This window comes from Cebus imitator, unplaced genomic scaffold (genome assembly GCF_001604975.1).
Source record: "Cebus imitator isolate Cc_AM_T3 unplaced genomic scaffold, Cebus_imitator-1.0 Scaffold41, whole genome shotgun sequence".
Lineage (NCBI taxonomy): Eukaryota > Metazoa > Chordata > Mammalia > Primates > Cebidae > Cebus > Cebus imitator.
The window spans coordinates 4,297,621-4,315,686 of record NW_016107356.1 but is presented as its reverse complement, the minus strand read 5'-3'; the positions used below and the strand labels follow the sequence as shown (position 1 = coordinate 4,315,686).

General features: G+C 43.9%; 1 protein-coding gene and 1 pseudogene across 1 annotated transcript in view; one reads left to right on the top strand and one right to left on the bottom strand.

The window, feature by feature from the left end:
- Positions 1–1,812: 1,812 nt before the first annotated feature.
- Positions 1,813–18,066, bottom strand: part of MRPS6 (mitochondrial ribosomal protein S6) — a 68,280-nt gene continuing 52,026 nt past the window's right edge. The window contains exons 2-3 of the mRNA XM_017526183.2: positions 16,833–16,972; positions 1,813–2,434 (exon numbers count right to left, since the gene is read on the bottom strand). Of these exons, the coding sequence (XP_017381672.1) occupies positions 2,242–2,434; positions 16,833–16,972 (333 nt within the window). The 3' untranslated portion in view covers positions 1,813–2,241. The remainder of the gene's footprint in view (positions 2,435–16,832; positions 16,973–18,066) is intronic.
- LOC119470801 lies at positions 5,434–7,701 on the top strand (annotated as a pseudogene).

The window sequence follows — 18,066 nt, the reverse complement described above, 5'->3', positions numbered from 1 at the left end:
CTACTGCCAGCACTTTGTTCATCATCATCCTCTGAAGTAGACCACAGAGCCTCGGGCCACCACCAGCCTGGGCAGTGAGACCTGATGCTCTACTCTGACAAACAATAGGCCCCGAACCACCCACTGGCACGCCCTGCTCAAACACTAGATATCCTGACAGACCATCGGCTGCCAGGGGGTGAGGACCTCTCAGCTGCTGAGGATCCAGCTATGTGCCGGTCACTCACAGGGGAAAGATAGTGGCTTCGTTTTGGAGCTTCCAAGGAGGGAACTGGCACACTGCCCGGCTGCCCTACTTTGCCAGCCTCCTTCCTAATGCTCTCTAAATTGTGCCATGGGATTCTGAACACTTGCATGACCTGGAATACCCAATGTCGTCAATCGTCTTGTCAGGGACTGGCAAGTGCAGGAAAATAAAGTAGCAGTGCTACCCTCGGGCCATGAGGCCAAATGTCACTACCTGAGTGGTAACAATTCACCCCAGACGCCCAAGTACCTTGTTTAACCTGAGAGGGCAAAGACAACCTTACTATTACAGGAGGGAAAAACCAGATGGCATCAGGGTCCCCAGTTCAAGATTCCAGCTCTCACTGGCAGTTGTGGGATCAAGGGCAAATCTGAGTGGTTTCCTCATTCAAACAACGGATCTGACAATGCTGCCTTCCTGGGGCTGCTGAGTTAACTGAGGGAATGGCAAAAGTGTGCAGCATGGCACATGGTGTGCGCTTAATAAACTCCAAGCAAAACAGACCTCAGATAGCACCAGGTCAAAGAACATCAGGACGCAAAGTGTCTGCTGGAGAGCTGGTGCTCTCGCAAGCCCTGGCCGAGAGCCTATGCTTTCAGGAAATTCCGAATAAAACAGGAAATAGCGTATTTTCCCAGATAATCTTCACTCTACCCCTTTTATTTCTAGTATACAGCTGTTAATGAGCCTCTTCACCAAATTATTGCTCTTCAAAAAGACTTTTTAATAGCTTTTTGCCTCTGGAGGAAGTTAAGCTGGATACTGCCCAAGCTCTTAATAAGCAAGATGACAGCACTGATGCCCCAGTGCAGACACAGGCAGCTGCTACAGAGGGAGGCGGCGTTGGGCCGGAGCTGGGAGACTGCGCCCTCCTGGTGCTCTGGGGATCTCCTGCACATCTCTCCGTCGTCTGGTCTTGCCATGGTTAAAAATCAGCCAAGAGGCCAGAACTCTCAGATCCCTCCTGCTTTTCAGAGATTCCTAGAACTGGCACTTCCCCAACAGTTTATGTGCAGAAGTTCTGTCATCTAGGATGGTGACAGACACCTTGTGCAGGGAACCTCCTTCCCACCACCTGGGAAGGAGGACGGGGGGGTCAAATCTTTCCAACCAGCCCCGAGGAGACCGAGGATGAGATGCAGGTGACTATTTTGGGAAACAGCCTCATCCTCACCCATCCTGGAAGCCATGCCACTGCCAGGAGTCTACTTCCTACAAGAGCCTTGCCTTGGGCTGAGGGACAGTAGAAGAGGCAGGTACAAGTGGCAAAGCAATGACAGGGAGCAGCATCAGAGCTTAACTGCGCCAGAGCACACGTCCCTCCACAAAGAGCAGCACTCACCACAATGACAAGCGAGGCGTGCAGGGAAAAGTCACTGATTTTATTGCCTGGCCAGTAAGGAAATGACAGACACACCCCTCCTCCCCCGCCCCACCTAGGCTCTAGACCTCAGTGGGTACTGGGTGGTGCGTCCCCGACACTGCCAGGCACTGCCAGCTAGACCGGAGCTGCAAGGCCCTGGGAAGAACACTGCACTGGGGTAAGTGAAGGGACAAAACACCAGCATTTCTACAATCAAGTTTATTATTCAAAGCAAAAGTTGCCCATAGAATACACTGGTCTCCAATTTTTATTTCTGCATGGTCATACAGGCTGAATGACTAGCTCACAATCCCAGGAGGTATTATAAGTTCTGCTCTTCAAAATGATGGTGCTGTTTTAAGGGGAAAAATCCTAACTGACAAAGAAATGACATTAATGAAAACACAATCAAGAATGACCCACTGGTATTTCAGATTACAGAGAAGCTGTCAGTGAGCAGTTCCCCACCTCTCACGGCAAAGGGGATCAAGGGCTAAAAATACCTTAGAAAAATCAAACAGCACCTGCAACACACGCTTACATAAAGGCCAAGCCTGCAAACTATTCCTTCTCGTCCACGCTGCTCAAATGTGAAGGGATTACACAGAAAGCTAAAATCTGGCGAATCTTCTCACTTCCTCCTCCTCTTTGTGGAATATAATTTTTCTTCAAGTGGGACTGGGACAATCCCTTCACATTCTTTTAGTTCCTGGGTCAGAGGGTGTTTAACGATATTCCCTCTAATGACATCTGTGTCTCGAGACAAGTGATTCAGCATGCTTTCAACAGTTGTGGTGGGTGAATAAAAATCCACCAAGAAATACCTGCAATAAAATAAAAACTTGTGAGTGCCTGCATTTGAACTGTAACAATTCTACTATTTTGGTCAAGGTTTCCACTTTATTCTTCCCAGACAGACATCAACTACACACACACACATACACATACATATCCTTGTCAAAATACAAACAGCTGGTAAGCTGACCTGCTAACAGAATTGCAGTATGATGCCCAATCTCCCTTTTTCTATGGCCTTTCCCATTACACTCTTGAGAAAAATGGATCCAAGCCAACTTTATGGCAACAAAAACACACTGTGACATTACAGACAGCATCAAGTACTAGAAAGCATGGGTAACTCCTAACCCATTGACAAGACTGAATTTTCCAAACTATTAATTCACGCTGTGTGTGTGTGTGTATGTGTGTGTGTGTGTGTGTGTGTGTGTGTGTGTGTGTGTGTGTGTGTGTAAACATCTATTATTCTTCTAACTTTCCAAAGGATTTTTCCTGTGAACTAACACACCTAAGAGAACCATGAACTCACAAACATGAGAAAAGATTAAGAAAGGCATGGGACTGCTCTACAAATATTTTCAATACACACAAGGAACAAGAAAATTACTTGAACCTTAGGTAAGAAAAATGATTTATCACTCATCACTCAAACCAGACTAAGGTCCACAGGCATCCCACGCGGCTCACAGGTCTTCAAAGATCAACAGGTCCTCAGCAGCCTGCTGGATAACAGTGCAAGGAAAGAGCCCTCCCCTACCCACTTCCCTCCTCTCAGAACTAAAAGGCTAAGCCTCCCTTGTACTGTTTGGTTTGGACCATTATGTGACTAAAGGTTGGTTTTCAGCAGAGTATTTCAAAATCCTGCAATGTTCTAGCTGGTTAAGATGATCTTTTCGCCATCACTTGCCTTGTTCTAGCCATACATACGGTTCTCAGAACTCCCAAGCATATTCTCCTCTCAGGCCTTGCACTCACTGATCCTTCTGTTGGAAATGTTCTCTGCCCAAATTCCACACAGCTCATCCCTTGCTTCTATGTCTCTGTCCAAATGTGACCCTCCTAGAGAGGCCTTCTGTGCCTACTCTCCTAAAGCAGCAGCCTCCTAGCCCCACCAAGGTCCCTCACTCTCCATCACCCTCACTCAAGGCTTTGTTTTGCTCAGCAGAGCACTTTCTCACCTCTGGCACAGTGTGCATTTGCTTACTGTCGGCCTCGCTCCACTAAAGCACAATTGCCATAGGAAGAAAGGCTCTGGTGCTATCCCTATAACACCAATAGAGATGAACACGGAGCAGGTCCAGAGTAAATCTTTGACCATGGTGGTGTTAGCATGAAATGTGGAACTCTCACAGGAAGCTGAAAGACCAAACTGAAAAGGAAAAAATTCACCAAGGAAGAAGCTTATGAGAAAAGGGATGGCATCTTGTGTAATTCCAGACAAAGGGCAAAGAGGTTCAAAACGTGTAAGAAAATTTACCAAGGGACCATTTGCTCTTGGCCAAGCCTAGTGGAATAATTATTCAAGTAAACATATAATTAAATACAAGGACAAAAATATATGCCAACCAAAAACATTAACTGAAAGAAAGCTCAAGTGATTATCGTAACATCAGGCAAAGCAGACTTCAGAGAAAAGAAAATTACCAGGGATAAAAAGAGACAATACATAACGAGTTTAGCAAGATTACAAGATACAAAAGACATACATAATGATGGGCTCACCAAGAAGATATAAATCTTAAATATACATGCACCAGATAACAGAGCTTCAACATATAAGAACAACAGAACTGAACAGAGAAAAGGACAAATCCACAATCACAGCTGAAGCCTTTTAACATTCTTCTTTCAGTAATCGATAGAACTACTGTACAGAAAATCAGCAAGGATATAGTAAAAGTGAACACCAATATTAACCAACTAGAATTAACTGATATTTATAGAACCCTTCATCCAACAACAGCATAATAGACATTCCTCCTAAGTGTACACAGAAAATTTACCAAAGTCCACCATATTCTGGGCCATATAACATAAAGGGATTCAAGTTATACATAAAGATCTTGGAAAAATTGCTAAATACTTGAATACTAAACACATATCTAAATAACCTGGACAAACAGGCAGAAGGAAAAATCAAAAGGGAAATTACAAAGTACTTTGAATTGACTGAAAAAGAAAATGCCACAAATCAAAATTTAGGGGACACCATTAAACAGTACTTGTCAGCAAACTTGTATCTGCTAAATGCCTAGGTAAGAAAAGAAAAAAGCCCTCAAATCAATAGTCTCAGCTTCTACTTTAAGAAACGAGGAAAAGAGCAAATTAAATCCAGGAAGATGATGGAAGAGAGGGAGGGAGGAGAAATTCCTAAAGTAGAAAAAAGAAAAACAGAGCATTTAACAAAATCCACAGCCATTCGTGATTTAAAAAAAAAAAAAAAATCTCATTAGAGATAGAAGTGACCTCCCTCAAACTTATAAAAGGCATCTTTGAAAAATCTACAGCTGACTTTTCACCAACTGGTGAACACCTAAATGCTCTTCCCTTAAGACTGGGAACAAACCAGAAAGTCCACTGTCACTTTTATTCAACACTGAACTGGAGGTTCTAGCCAGTGCAATAAGGCAAGAAAAAGAATAGGTATCCAGACTGATAAGGAAAAAGTTAGACTGTCTTATTTGCATATGACATGATTGTGTTGAGAAAATATTAAGAAATCTATTTAAAAAGTAGAACTAATGAGTTTAGCAGGATTGCAAGATACAAAAGTCAATGTTATTCCTATATACTAGCAACAAATTATCAGATCTTGAAATTAAACATTCAATACTTACAGAGAAATCAGACAAAAGGTATGCAAAACTAGAACATGTTGCTGAAAGAAACAAAACCTATCAGGTATATCTTTGTTCATGGGTAAGAAGACTCAAAATTTAGATGTCAACTCTCTCCAAGTTAAACATAAATTGAGATCTATTATTTATTTTACTGAAATAAAATCTATTGAGATTCAGTAGAACCTCAATCAAAACCCTAGAAAATTGATTATAAAGTTCGTAATGGTCCTAAAACAGCCAAAACAACTCTGATAGAGAATGTAAGTTGAAGGACTAATACTACCTGATTTTCAAGACTTTATTATAAAGCTATGGCCATCAATACAGTATGATATTCATTCACAAATAAAGAGATCGAAAGACTAGTACAGAGTGTACCCAAATACAGATTTACAACAAATGGTGCTGGAATAATCCAGTATCCACATGCAAAAAAAGGGAACTTTACTCCCTACTTGTACCATTTAAAAAACTAACTCTAAATGGGACACAGATTTAAATGTAAAATATAAAGCTATAAAACTTATAAGCATATGTAAATTTGCATTAAGCAAAATTTACTTAGACACAACACCAAAACCAAAATCCATAATAGAAAAACTTGATGAACTAAACTTCACCAAAATTAAAAACTGCCCTTTGAATAAAAGATAAGCCACAAAGACTTGTGAATTACAAGTCTGATAAAGGATTTGCATCTAGAATAAAAAGAACTCTCAAAACTTAATTAAAAAAAAATTTAAACAATGGTCATAAGATTTGAACAGACATTTCACAGAAGACATACAATAGCAAAGCAGCACATGAAAAGATACCTAAAATCATTAGTTGTGACAGAAGTGCAAATTAAAACCATAAAGAGATACCTACTAGAATGCAGTAAAATTACAAAGACTGACCACACCAAATGTTGGCAGGGATGTAGAAAAACTGGCACTCCAAGGCAGCACATGGTCCATGCCAAGCAACAGACACTCCGGCTGTGCCCTCAGGATGACCGAGCGGGAGACAGCAGCACCAGCAATGGCAGAGAACCCTGACATTAAGCCCTTTGGGAAGTGGAACACTGATGATGTGCAAATCAATGACATTTCCCCGCAGGATTACACGGCAGTGTAGAAGAAATATGCCAAGTACCTGGCTCACAGTGCTGTGTGGTATGTCGCCAAACGATTCCGCAAAGCTCAGTGCCCCATATGTAGCGCCTCACTAACTCCACAATGATGCATGGCCAAAGCAACGGCAAGAAGCTCGTGACTGTGCGCATCACCAAGCATGCCTTCGATTTCATCCACCTGCTCACAGGTGAGAACTCTGTGCAGGTCCTGGTGAACGCCATCATCAACGGTGGTCCCTGGGAGGGATCCACCGCATCGGAAGAGCAGGGGCTGTGAGATGACAGGCTGTGGACATGTCCCCACTGCACTGTGTGAATCAGGCCATCTGGCTGCTGCACACAGGCGCTCCTTGAGGCCACCTTCCAGAAGATCAAGACCACTGCTGAGTGCCTGGCAGAAGAGCTCATCAGTGCCACCAAGAGCTCCTCCAACTCCTATGGCATCAAGAAGAAGGACAAGCTGGAGTGTGTGGCCAAGTCCAACCGCTGATTTTCCCAGCTGCTGGCAATAAACCAGGCTGCCCTTTGGGGCAGCCCCACCTCACCACACACAAAAAAGAAAAACTAGCTCTCGTATACATTGCTAGTGGGAATGCAAATGACAGTGATTTTGAAAAAACAGTTTGGCATTTTCCCAAATTAACATACACCTACCATTATGACGTAGCCATTCCACTCCTAGGTATTTACCCAAAAGAAATTAAAGCGTATGTCCACACAACAACCTGTATACAAATGTTCACAGCAGCTGTACCTATAACAACCTCAAAGTAGAAAAAACACAAATATTCATCAACATGTAAAATGATAAATACACAATGCCCTACTGTTCAGCAATGAAAAGGAGTGAACTATTGATACACACTATTGAGCTCAAAATAATTATGCTGAGTGAAAGAAACTACAGTAAAAGGTGTCCACACCATCCAATTCTACGTAAGCCTAAAAAATAAAGATGTTCCTCAACTTACAATATATGCATCTTGATAAACCAATTGTAGGTTGAAAACATTTTATGTTGAAAACACATTTAATACAACTACCATAACATCACTTAGACAAATGTCCAGAACACTCACATTAGCCCACAGTTGTGCAAAATCATCTAACACAAAGCTTATTTTACATGAAGTCCTGAATAGCTTAGTAATACCGTACTGAAAGTGAAAACAGAACGGTTGTTTGGGTACTCAGGTACGCCTTCTACTGCATCGGCATCACTTTCGCACCATCATAAAGTCGAAGAAAATCTACAGTGAAAGAAAGCAGATGAGTGGTTGCCTGGGATGAAGGACAAGCAGAGGAAGGAATCAAAGGGGCAGGAGGAAAATTTAGGGGTAACAAATATGTTTACTATCTTGATTGTGGTGATTTTGTGGGTATACACATGTCTAACCTTATTAAATTACACATTTTAAATACATGTAGTTTATTGTATGCTAATTATCTCTATAAAGCTGTTGATTTTAAAATGGCAGTTCAGAAGCTGAATGGGCAGGAGTGAGGAATGAGCTGATGTGGGACAGGGACAATAGGGGAGCAATTACAGCTGATGAAGACTCCCAGGGTTCCTCAAGCAACGAAATAAAAATGGTACAAACTAATCCACTATCTCACAACTTCCTGAAGCAGTGACTTGCATATTTGCTCACGAATAAGACTGCCACTTGGGCTCACTCTGAAACTACACATAATCCTGGCCACATTTTCCAAGGTTTAACTCCACTGGCTTATTTCTACTCCATATAGCAGGTAATAGGGTTGCAATGACCCAACATATGAATTCATTTGTTCAAGATTTAATTACTGATTACTTTGGAGTTGGGTGCTGGAACAGAGTTTAAAACAGTGTGATCTACCTCACATCACCACCTCCTTGCAAACCTCAGCCTTTTACCCAGTCACTCCCCCTGCTCCACAATAATTCCATTTGGCCACCTGGTGGCCAGGACACAGAACTCTGACCCAACAGAGCCCCAACATTTTTTTCCTTCCCATTTATCCATTTGCTCTTTCACTCGGTATTCATCGAAATGTCCTTCCAACCTACCACAGATAAGTTATAACCTCACCCTGCCTGCCAACATTCCCACCATACCAAAGTCTATAGCAGGTAGTTTTTCTCTGAGTCCCCTCCTATTCCTTGGCCTTGTCCACTTTCCCTAGAAGGCTTCCTCTCCTGATTCATTCCACTTGAAGCCCTGTGCTTAGGGTAGATGCACGGCTGCTGAAATGCCGTGCATCCGGAGGGAGGTGCCTAGCAAGGGCCTGACATGCTCTGGGCATCAAGTAACCCAGACACCACCACTGCTGAGTGCTCCATGCCCCTCCCTCCAGGAAGTCCACAGGTTAAGCCTGCCCTTCCTTACAGTCAAGTATTCAATTTATTCAAATAGCACCTCTGGGGCTGTGTTGGTTTTACTTACAATATTGTTCACAGCAAGTACTGCTTTCTTCCATTTTCCATTCAACTGCTGCACAGGGTTAAAGGCTTGTGGGCTAGCCTAGGAGTCTAAATATGTTCTAAGAGAAAGTGTGTTTACAGATGCCAACAACCAACTCAGCTGCCCACAAATCAATTCTCATCCAGCCCTCCTGAAAGTGTTCTCTGTATACTTAGCACTCACTAAATAATCCTAAGAAATACACCCAAAGCTTTTGGATTCTATTTTGTGATAAGGGTAAAAAGAATACCCAAGGATGGGAACTGGAAGCCAGATATATCAGAAACCTTTTATCTCAGAACTTAGAAGTGTCTTTAGGACTTTCTAATTTTCAAAGTGCTTTCACAGCTTTCAGACAGCTTTTGAGGAAGAGGATGAAAGAGAAGTGTCAGCTCCACTCCGTGCAGCAATTGAGGAAATGGAAGAAGGGGAAGTGGTGCCGAGTACTGCTTGGGGTCCAGCAGCCCTCTCCCCAGCAACAATACTCCTCTAGGAGTCTTCAAAGTGGTTTCCCACATGTTGCCTCCTTTGAGTCTTACAATTTAATGGAGTTAAGAAGAGAGGCTCAAAAAGGTTAAGTCATTAGCCCAAGGTCACTCAGCTATGAAGTGGTCACTGCCAGGATTCAAACAGAGCAGGTCTTTTGACTCCAGGACACAAGAAACCACAGATAGTTCTAGGACCAAATGGGTTACAGAATCACAGAATGGAAGTGCTGGAAAGGACCATAAAGACAACCCAGCCCAAACCTTTAACAGGAGCAAACTGAAGCCCAGAAGGGAACTGATAGGCCCCTGGTCACAAAGTGAGAGTCAAGCTCTGGACTCCAGACCCCACAGCTTCCCACTCTGTATACTGTATCTCTTGCTACCTAGCACCCGCATATTGGATGGAGGATTCTCAAGGATAAAAACAAATAGTAGACAAAGACCTGGAAATCCTAAGACTGGGCTTTCCTAGCTTCAGGAGGCTCTCTGTTGCTACCAAAACCCATCTTGCCTTCACCCTCTTAACTGCTCTGATTTCCTGCCACTAGGCATGACAACACTCCTTCAGCAACCAATCAAACAAGAGCACAAGCCAGCACGCACAGCTGGTGACTGCATCTAATGCTTGTCTTCCTACTGCTGGCCTGGGGCTGATGTGGCCAAAGACTGCTTCCGCTCCCACCACTCCTCATTATACCGTGGAAGGTTCCACAAAAAGGAAACCCCACCAAAACAGCAAAGGTGAGAAGTGACTCCGAGATGGGCAGGCCATACTGTATTCGCCACTCTCCATTCAAAGTTGAACCTCTTACCACCCCCCTCCCGACTTCTTCTCCCAGGAAACCAAGTTGTCCCTCCCAGGCCATGAGAGAACTGACCAGAAGTCCAGGACAAAGTCAATCTCTGTCTGCTTCCAAGGCCCAAGTACACAGATAAGTGGTCCATTATGGCTTTCCCACACAGGAAGGACCTTGACCATTTCCTGGTTGCTTCCAGTATGTATCCTTTTCTTCTTAACTATTTATCTGGGCAAACTTAACTTGTTAATGAGCATTTACTACAGGCAAACCTCAGGAGGCTAAAAGGATGAGGCACACGTGGTCTCATCCTCCTGGAATATGCAGCCCAACTGGGCAGAGAGGCTGTAAGAGCTGCTGCATGAGCAGAAACCCAGCCTTCCCCTGCAGTCCCGTGGGAGACTAGGCAATGACATGGCGGTCACGGACTCCTGACTCACCGCTGGGCTTTGCTAACCAGACAGACCTGAGTTACTAAGAATGAGACTTTTTACACTATGACAGCGCCAAGTACAGTCCCACAGTTCTATTTTTACACATGAAGAAAGTAAGGCCTAGAAACAACCTGTGTGGAGTGGTGGGCTGGGCAGCTTTTGATGCCTGTGAGGACCCAGAACTTTCTCATGACAGCAAAGGTCCACAAGAGACCTACAAAAATGGGAGTTAGGCTGAAAAAAATGGCCTTGGAACTCCCTTGGTACCTGCTCCTTACATCCTCATGAAGGTTGCCATGGAGAAACCATTCTAACACTCAGAGGAGCTGCTGTTCAAGGGAAGGTGGCCAGAAAGGGGGCTCAGTGTCTCCAGGGGAATCTGAGAGCCCTCTGCCCCACCTTCGTTCTGACCCTGGGAAAAGGGAGAATCGAGAGGACTCTGCAGCCACAATGAGCTGTCAGTCCCTGCTTCTTCCCCTAGCCAAACAGGCAGAGCCAAAACACAAGGCCAGAAGTCCCAATGCATGTGAACTCACGATCAACTCCACTCCAGGTACAAAAGTGTGGATCTGACTACATCACAACTGCGCAGACATGCCCCAAAGCTGACGTTCTTATCAAACAAAAGCTCCCCAAACAGCTAGTTTTCCATTTTCCACTTTTACTCTTGGTGACTGAATCAATAATAAGTAGACAGATCATTTTAGGAAAACAGTCTAAAATCTAATTACACGTTCCCAGCACCTTCAGCCATGTGCTACATGGCACAAATGACCCAATTCCACATACCAGGTAGCCAGGGTCGATGCAAACACCAGCATTGCATTGCCTTGAACACAAAGCCAAGCAGTGTTTACATTTTAAAAGTTTGTTTTCCCATGTGTGGTGCTAATTATGAAATCACTTCATCTATAAAGTTGGTATTAGCTTCACAAAAGCATCTCTCTTTTCTATAGAAAAGCACGTAACTTATGCACACTAACTCTGCAGAAGTGGAAATGAGGAGATGAGTGATTCCAGGCGACAAGGAACCAAGAAAGTTTTAGTACACAAATGCGTTTCTCACTGCAGATACCAACGTTCGAAAGCTGGAGCAACGGTGAACTTCTTCCTAGGTAGAACTTGTCCACATGGTCTTCAAGATGATAATGTGCCCTCTTTGTATTTCTTAAGACATCCACATGCCACAGAACTCTCTACTACAAGGCCCAAACCCTCTAGAGATCTGAAAACACTCAGAGAAATGGCTTCCCCAAGACAGACTGTGCCCAATACTACAAAACAATGCCACCAGAAACACTCCATTCACAGCAGCATGGTCATAAGAGAGCCAGCAGCTCTCATGTCCTTTCTGCCCCTCCACCACTCAGTCACTCATGCAGACAGACTGTTTGGTGCTGCCAGGCCTTCCCCCACTCCCCTAGTTGTCCAAAGGGAAATACGTATTTTCTTATAGTGTCCTTAAATGTAAAGGTTATATATTCTTTATTCACTTTTGTCTTAACCCTGTATTTACAAGTTTTCCATAAAAAGAGCTTACTTGAATTTGAGTAACATTCTTTGTCTCTGTCTCTCTCACCCTCCCCTTCTCCCTAGCAGACAAGTGGAAATTTCCACTGAAGCACTCAGTGGCTCACACAGTGGGTGGGGGGAGGGGGAGGGGGAAGGGAGGGCTTTGCAGCCCTGAAGCATCCTTGAGCCTTTTTGAAGATAGGAAACAGATCTGTCTGAATGCCAGTTCCTAGGCTGTCTCAGTTAAACCTTGTTGGATTCAGGCTTCACTGCGGCAGTGAATTATTCACCTTCAAACCGAGGTATCTTGTGCATGGAAAAGCCCCATTTCTTTTTATATCTGTTGGGTCTCATACATTCTCAAAACCACTAACATTAAACCTGCTGCAGAATCCTTACATATCTTGGGGCAGTGCCACTAAAAAGAAACCTCCAAGGCCATAGCAGCCCTGTCTGAAAACCTGGTGTGGAGTACCTACACACAAGAACAGGGTCAGGATGCTGGCAGGAAGGCACAAGAATATGGAAATGTTAGCTAACGGGAAAACTACAGAGGAGAATCAATCTCCTCTAGAGAGGGTGCCAGTGCTCCTGGAGTAAGCTGCAGACACATTTGGGAAGCAAGTCAGTAAAATTCCTATGATTCACCATGGAGCTGGTTATTTTTATCATTCTGCTTACCCGTAAATAGAAGGGCATCTTATATGTAGGCCAGCAGATCTCTGCTATAAGCACCTATCCAAATTTTAAAGCAGATGAGAATAGGCAAAGAAGGGGCAAAACGGGCATGAAAAACACCTTCTACTTAAAGAGTTCTTATGTGCAGGCATTTGGAAGCCAGCCCAATCTCATTGCCATCAAATCAGACCTGGTAGAAAGGGCAGAGGCAACCTTTTACAAAGCAGCGCAAGCCCAACACTGAAATACAGACCACACTTTATCTTGTATAGCTTCCTCTCAGTCTCAGTTCAGCCCCATCTAGTGGAAAGAAAACCGTAAACTCCGTGCAGCCCTGGAGTGAGTGACGTGGTCCTGGCAAAGGGTGACTGTTACTATGATTCAGTAAGATGCCTGCCCCTTTTTAGCATGGGTCTAAATGAGCCTTTCCTACCACTGCTCCCTCGAGCGTAAATGACATCTTCCCCTTTCAGATGCCCAGGCATACAGTAAGAATTTTCCACACCAACACCCTGTCTGTCCCACAGAGCAGGTTAGGCTGTCAGGGTGAGCATGTGCAGGCACAAAGGGGAGGTAATCTTGGGGGCCTGAAAGAGACCCCAGCAAATCCAGAGCTGGGAGTGACTCCCAGGCCTCTGAGCAGCCCAGCTCCAGGTCGTGTGCCAATGATTTATTTAATATGTTAGATGGCTGAGATATTGTCCCAATCCCTGATAAAGGTGACCCAATCCAGGCCCCACTCTGCTGCCAGGGGGAACACTGAATCGCATTTTCAAAAACAAGTTTAAAATGGTCCTCAGGGGAACACGAATGACTGACTGACTCCCCCAGTTCTAAGGACCTTCAGAGATTATGAATTAAGAAAATTTCTGTGGACTAGTCTGGGAACTTAACCATCAAGTTGTTCCATTGGGAAAATAAGTTCTCAGTTATAAACAACAGACTTACAGACAAATTTCTGGAACATAACCTGTTTCTAAAGTGGGGTCTGACCAAACTAATATTTGAAATATAATGACTATATTTTTCTTTTTGGCATAAGCTGGAAATAGTCTTGATATAATAATAAACATCAGGTACCATTTCCAAAGTATACCCTCCTCCTCCTCTGGGCAGATTTCCCAGATAATCCTAAAGTAACAGGCTCTCTCTTACCTCCTCTTTTCTTCCAGCCTATTGGACACGTATGTGATAATGCGGTTGATATTGCGGGTAGGGGGATTGACTTGGGGGATGGGCATGGGACAAGAGTAGAGGCAACTGCCCAATATGTAGTGAAGTCATTAGAAGAGAGATGCCTACCTCAGCCCCAGGCCTAGGTTACTCCCTGCTGTGCTGGGCACTTTCACACACACTCCCTTAGCTGGTGCCTAGTTTAGCACTATGCAGCCAACTCTCTGATTGGACTGAAAACTCCTTGAGACCAGGAACCACGACAATCATGAGAATCAACCTGAGACCTGTGGACACCACTAGGACATACCATTTCTCCCCACAAAACGTAAAAGCAACAAACACACGATACCAACAGTGCCATGAGAAAATGTGAATTCTCAGAAATATCTATGCTTACTCCATTAGCCAGCCAAAAGCTGGCTCGCGCACACCACTGACAGGATTCAAATCAGTGCCTCACCATAATTTCAGTATGTGTCATGGCCTCCAGGGCTGTTCAAAAAGACCCAAAACTTTGACTGCTAAACATGTAACCAGTAAGACCACTGTTTCTTCTCAACCACTTGAGAAAAGCAAGCCTCCCAGCACATAATCCTTACTACATGTTTCTAACACTTTCTGTGGTCATTATTAATGCACATGAAGAATTACGAACAAAATGCCTGGTACTGATGTGGTTAGGGTTAGCGATCATGCGGGCACTGTCTGAAGCCAAGAGAGTATCATACTAACCTTAAGCTCCACAGTGTGGACATGTAAACACACCACCCAATTCCAAATCTTCACCCAGGTAGCTCCAAACTACCCTTGCCTCTCATATCCTCATTTCCCAAAAGTCACTGTGGAGAATAATGAGTGTTCTAGAAATAAAAGGTAACATTATCAAATACAGTGAATCAATGAAGGGATCTTACTGAAGGGCTTCTCATCCTTTATGTGCCAATGTGCACTATGAATCTCTAGAAGGAATTAGACCACGTGAGGCTTCCCGCATCTCACTGATCACACACACACTACTTTTCTTTTTTTCATGGAACATCTCTATAGAATTAGTATTTCAGAGACCACACTTTAAAATATATTACCTTAAACAAATAAAAACCAAACAATGACTTATCCCAGAAAACAGGCTTAAACCATGAACCTCCTCCACTGCAGCTGGGTACCACCTTTCTTTGTCTATATATAATAAACATATGAATACAGAATTCTGCTTCTCCTTTACTGAGGAGTCTGAAAGTAAAAGAACAGAAATAAAATCTTTAAGTGTCAATGAACTAAGTGACTGCAATGTATTCCTCAGTGAGGTACATGCACCTTTGTCAGGGGGAACCCAGAAGCAGGGCTAGTATTCTCAGCAGTCTGGCTTGGTCCCAGACGGGCTGTTCCAGGACCTGAATTTATTCCACCCATAAAGAGGAAAACAGCCACCCACCCCCAACCCCCAGCACTGCACACAGAGGTCTGAAAATGAACTGACTTAACACAACGGTTCTTGAGCGTGGTCCTCAGACAACGACATCAGCATTACCAAGTCTATGTGTTAGTGCAGATCCTAGGATGCTGGCCACGCCAACCTTAAACCAAGTAAAATCCTCTACTTGGAAAAAGGGCAGAAACGCCTGGAAGTACTACATGAGTGAAGAAACTGACTTCTCTCTCCATTCACTGCCTTCCATCCAAGAACTGTGCTAATAATTCTTGGACAGACTTTATATGCTTCTCTTTAAATAAAAAGGCAAAAGGATTCATAACTGTGCTGCTGAAACCACACCCATTTGTGATTAAGTTTAAAAGAGACAGACAGACACGTGCAAGGTCTCCATCCCTCACTGTTATGATTGTGGAAGAAGCCTAGCCACTGTGCATTTCCTGTTGCCTAGCAACACCTCAGGCACTCTCTTCAGAGGTGTTCTCAAGAAGCTGAACACTAGCACAAAACAAGGTGAAGCAATCAAAAGATGAAATTTGCAGCACGGTAGAAGGTATAATAAGTGCAGTAAGAAAGCCTCAATGTGAGACGCGACTCCACTCAGGCCCTATCACACGTAGTGTACCTGCACAAGACGGCTGAATCCACGTGACTAAAAGCAGCACTCTCACCACAGAGCACATCTGCAGAGACTGTCTTGCTGGGTCCTTGTGGCAATGCAGATGGGAGACCCATTACCTGAGTTCAGTGCCCAAAGAGGCCGGAAGCAGAGAAGGGACCTCCTCAAGGTCACAGAGTTCCTAAGTGCCAGAGGGAGACAACTCTTCTACTCTCTCCCCACTGTGCTAAAACCTGATTCCCATCTTCTCTAACACCCACTCCTAGGAAACCCCACAACATAGGAAGATTCAAACCTACTCTACAAATTGTTCTCAAAGAACTTCTACACAGACAGTTATTACTACAGAATCAAATCTGTGGCGTGTATTTGAGGAAGTTGCTGTACACAGTAAGAGACAAAATTCCAAACTGTGATCACTACTTGGAGTAGGTATAACCATTTTTCTCTTGTGGATTAGGCTCGGGTTACATACACGTTAGTCAAAAGCAGCACATTCTGTTATCTGCAACCCATATGTTTAAAACAGATATACTATATATATGGACGGCACTCTTCACTAAGGTATTTTAAAGGCAAAAGTTAAACAAATGCCAGGGAAAACAGTACTAAGGTTGAGAAGAAAAGTTTCCCACAAGCTAGACTTTACAAGCCCGCTGCTCCTAGGAGGGCCTATTTTTGAACTCAGATCATAGTCCACTAAGGGCCAGCATACCATATCCCACGTGCAACACAATACTGCCAGCGTGTGTACCCAAAGGACACCCAGGCGCAATGGGGGTCTGACTGTGAAACTGTAAGAACTTCTAACGTTAATTGAACAGGGCTCAGGGCTCTTCAATGAGCCTATCAAAAATGTTTTCCAAGCACTTCATGAAGAAACTTACCCGCCACTGTTGTACTGCTGATTGTGGGCGGAGATCCTGTACGGAAGTGCTCGCTCACCCAGGTTTTCCAAGTCCCTCACTATTGCTCCTCTGTCCATCAGGGCCTCTATCGTACGTTTCAAAGCAGCAGCAGTCTCTGGCTGTTTTTGTTTGTATTTTTAAAGAAAAGAAAAAAAGCATCAGTATCAATATAAGAACTAGAATGACTAAGTCTGGTCAGTTCCAATCATAACAGCTCTACTGGTAGGGATCTTTGGGTAAAAGCAATAGAAGTTGGTTTTGGTTAACTTAAAATAAGAGAGAGAGAATTTATTGTAAGGATATGAGATAGCTCACAGATATGAAGGAATACTTGAAGAACCAGGCTTCGTAGAGTTCAGAAACCAGGGCAGCTCCAGGGATCTGGGAGGCAGGAACTAATGAGTGGCTTCTTCAAAGCACCTCAGCCAGGCTGAATCGGTGCCAATTACTGTCAGTCCTTGTATCCCATGACTCAAAATTCAAATTCCAGGGGAAGAGCATCCTGTTGTCAGGACACCTGAACTGCCTATCCCACCCAAACTGTAACCAGGGGGAAAAGGTGTTGTCCCCCAAATAAAAATTGGGAGATTGTAACCAAAAGGGGGAAAGGATGAGTAAGACCCGATCTCTGCCCTCATGGAGCTTACAATCTAATAAAGGACAGAACACAAAATACACGTCTGGAGAGCAGAGGGCAGAACACAGGAAGCGGCATAGAGACCAGAAGGCTCATGGAAGGTAGAAACGTTCAGCTCGGAGAAGGGTTTCACTAAAGAAAGTTTACTTGAAAGGAGCCTGGAAAATGATGAGCAGAGATACAAAGAATGAATGAACCATCAACTGAGTAAAGGAGCAAGGGCAAGAAAGCATGAGTGCACTGAGGAAACAGCAAGGAGCCCCAGAGGTGAGGTTCAGGGCAAGGGAGAGCTAAGAAGACAGACTGGATATAGGCTGGCCACAAGTCTGTAAGTAACTAAGGCCTGTTATAAAAAACAAAGCTTGAACAATACAGAATCCCATCATCCAGAGATAGACTGGATGGTGAATTAAACTTTTTGGTGAATTTCTTTCCAGATAGCTCTCCATGCATATGTATACATGAGCAATTTTTGGAAGAAAAGATACTTTATAAGGATAAGCTTGAAAACTGCAACGACAGTTGGGGGGAAATAGGGGAGGGACGGTGGGGGGTGGGGAGCTGGGGAGGGATAGC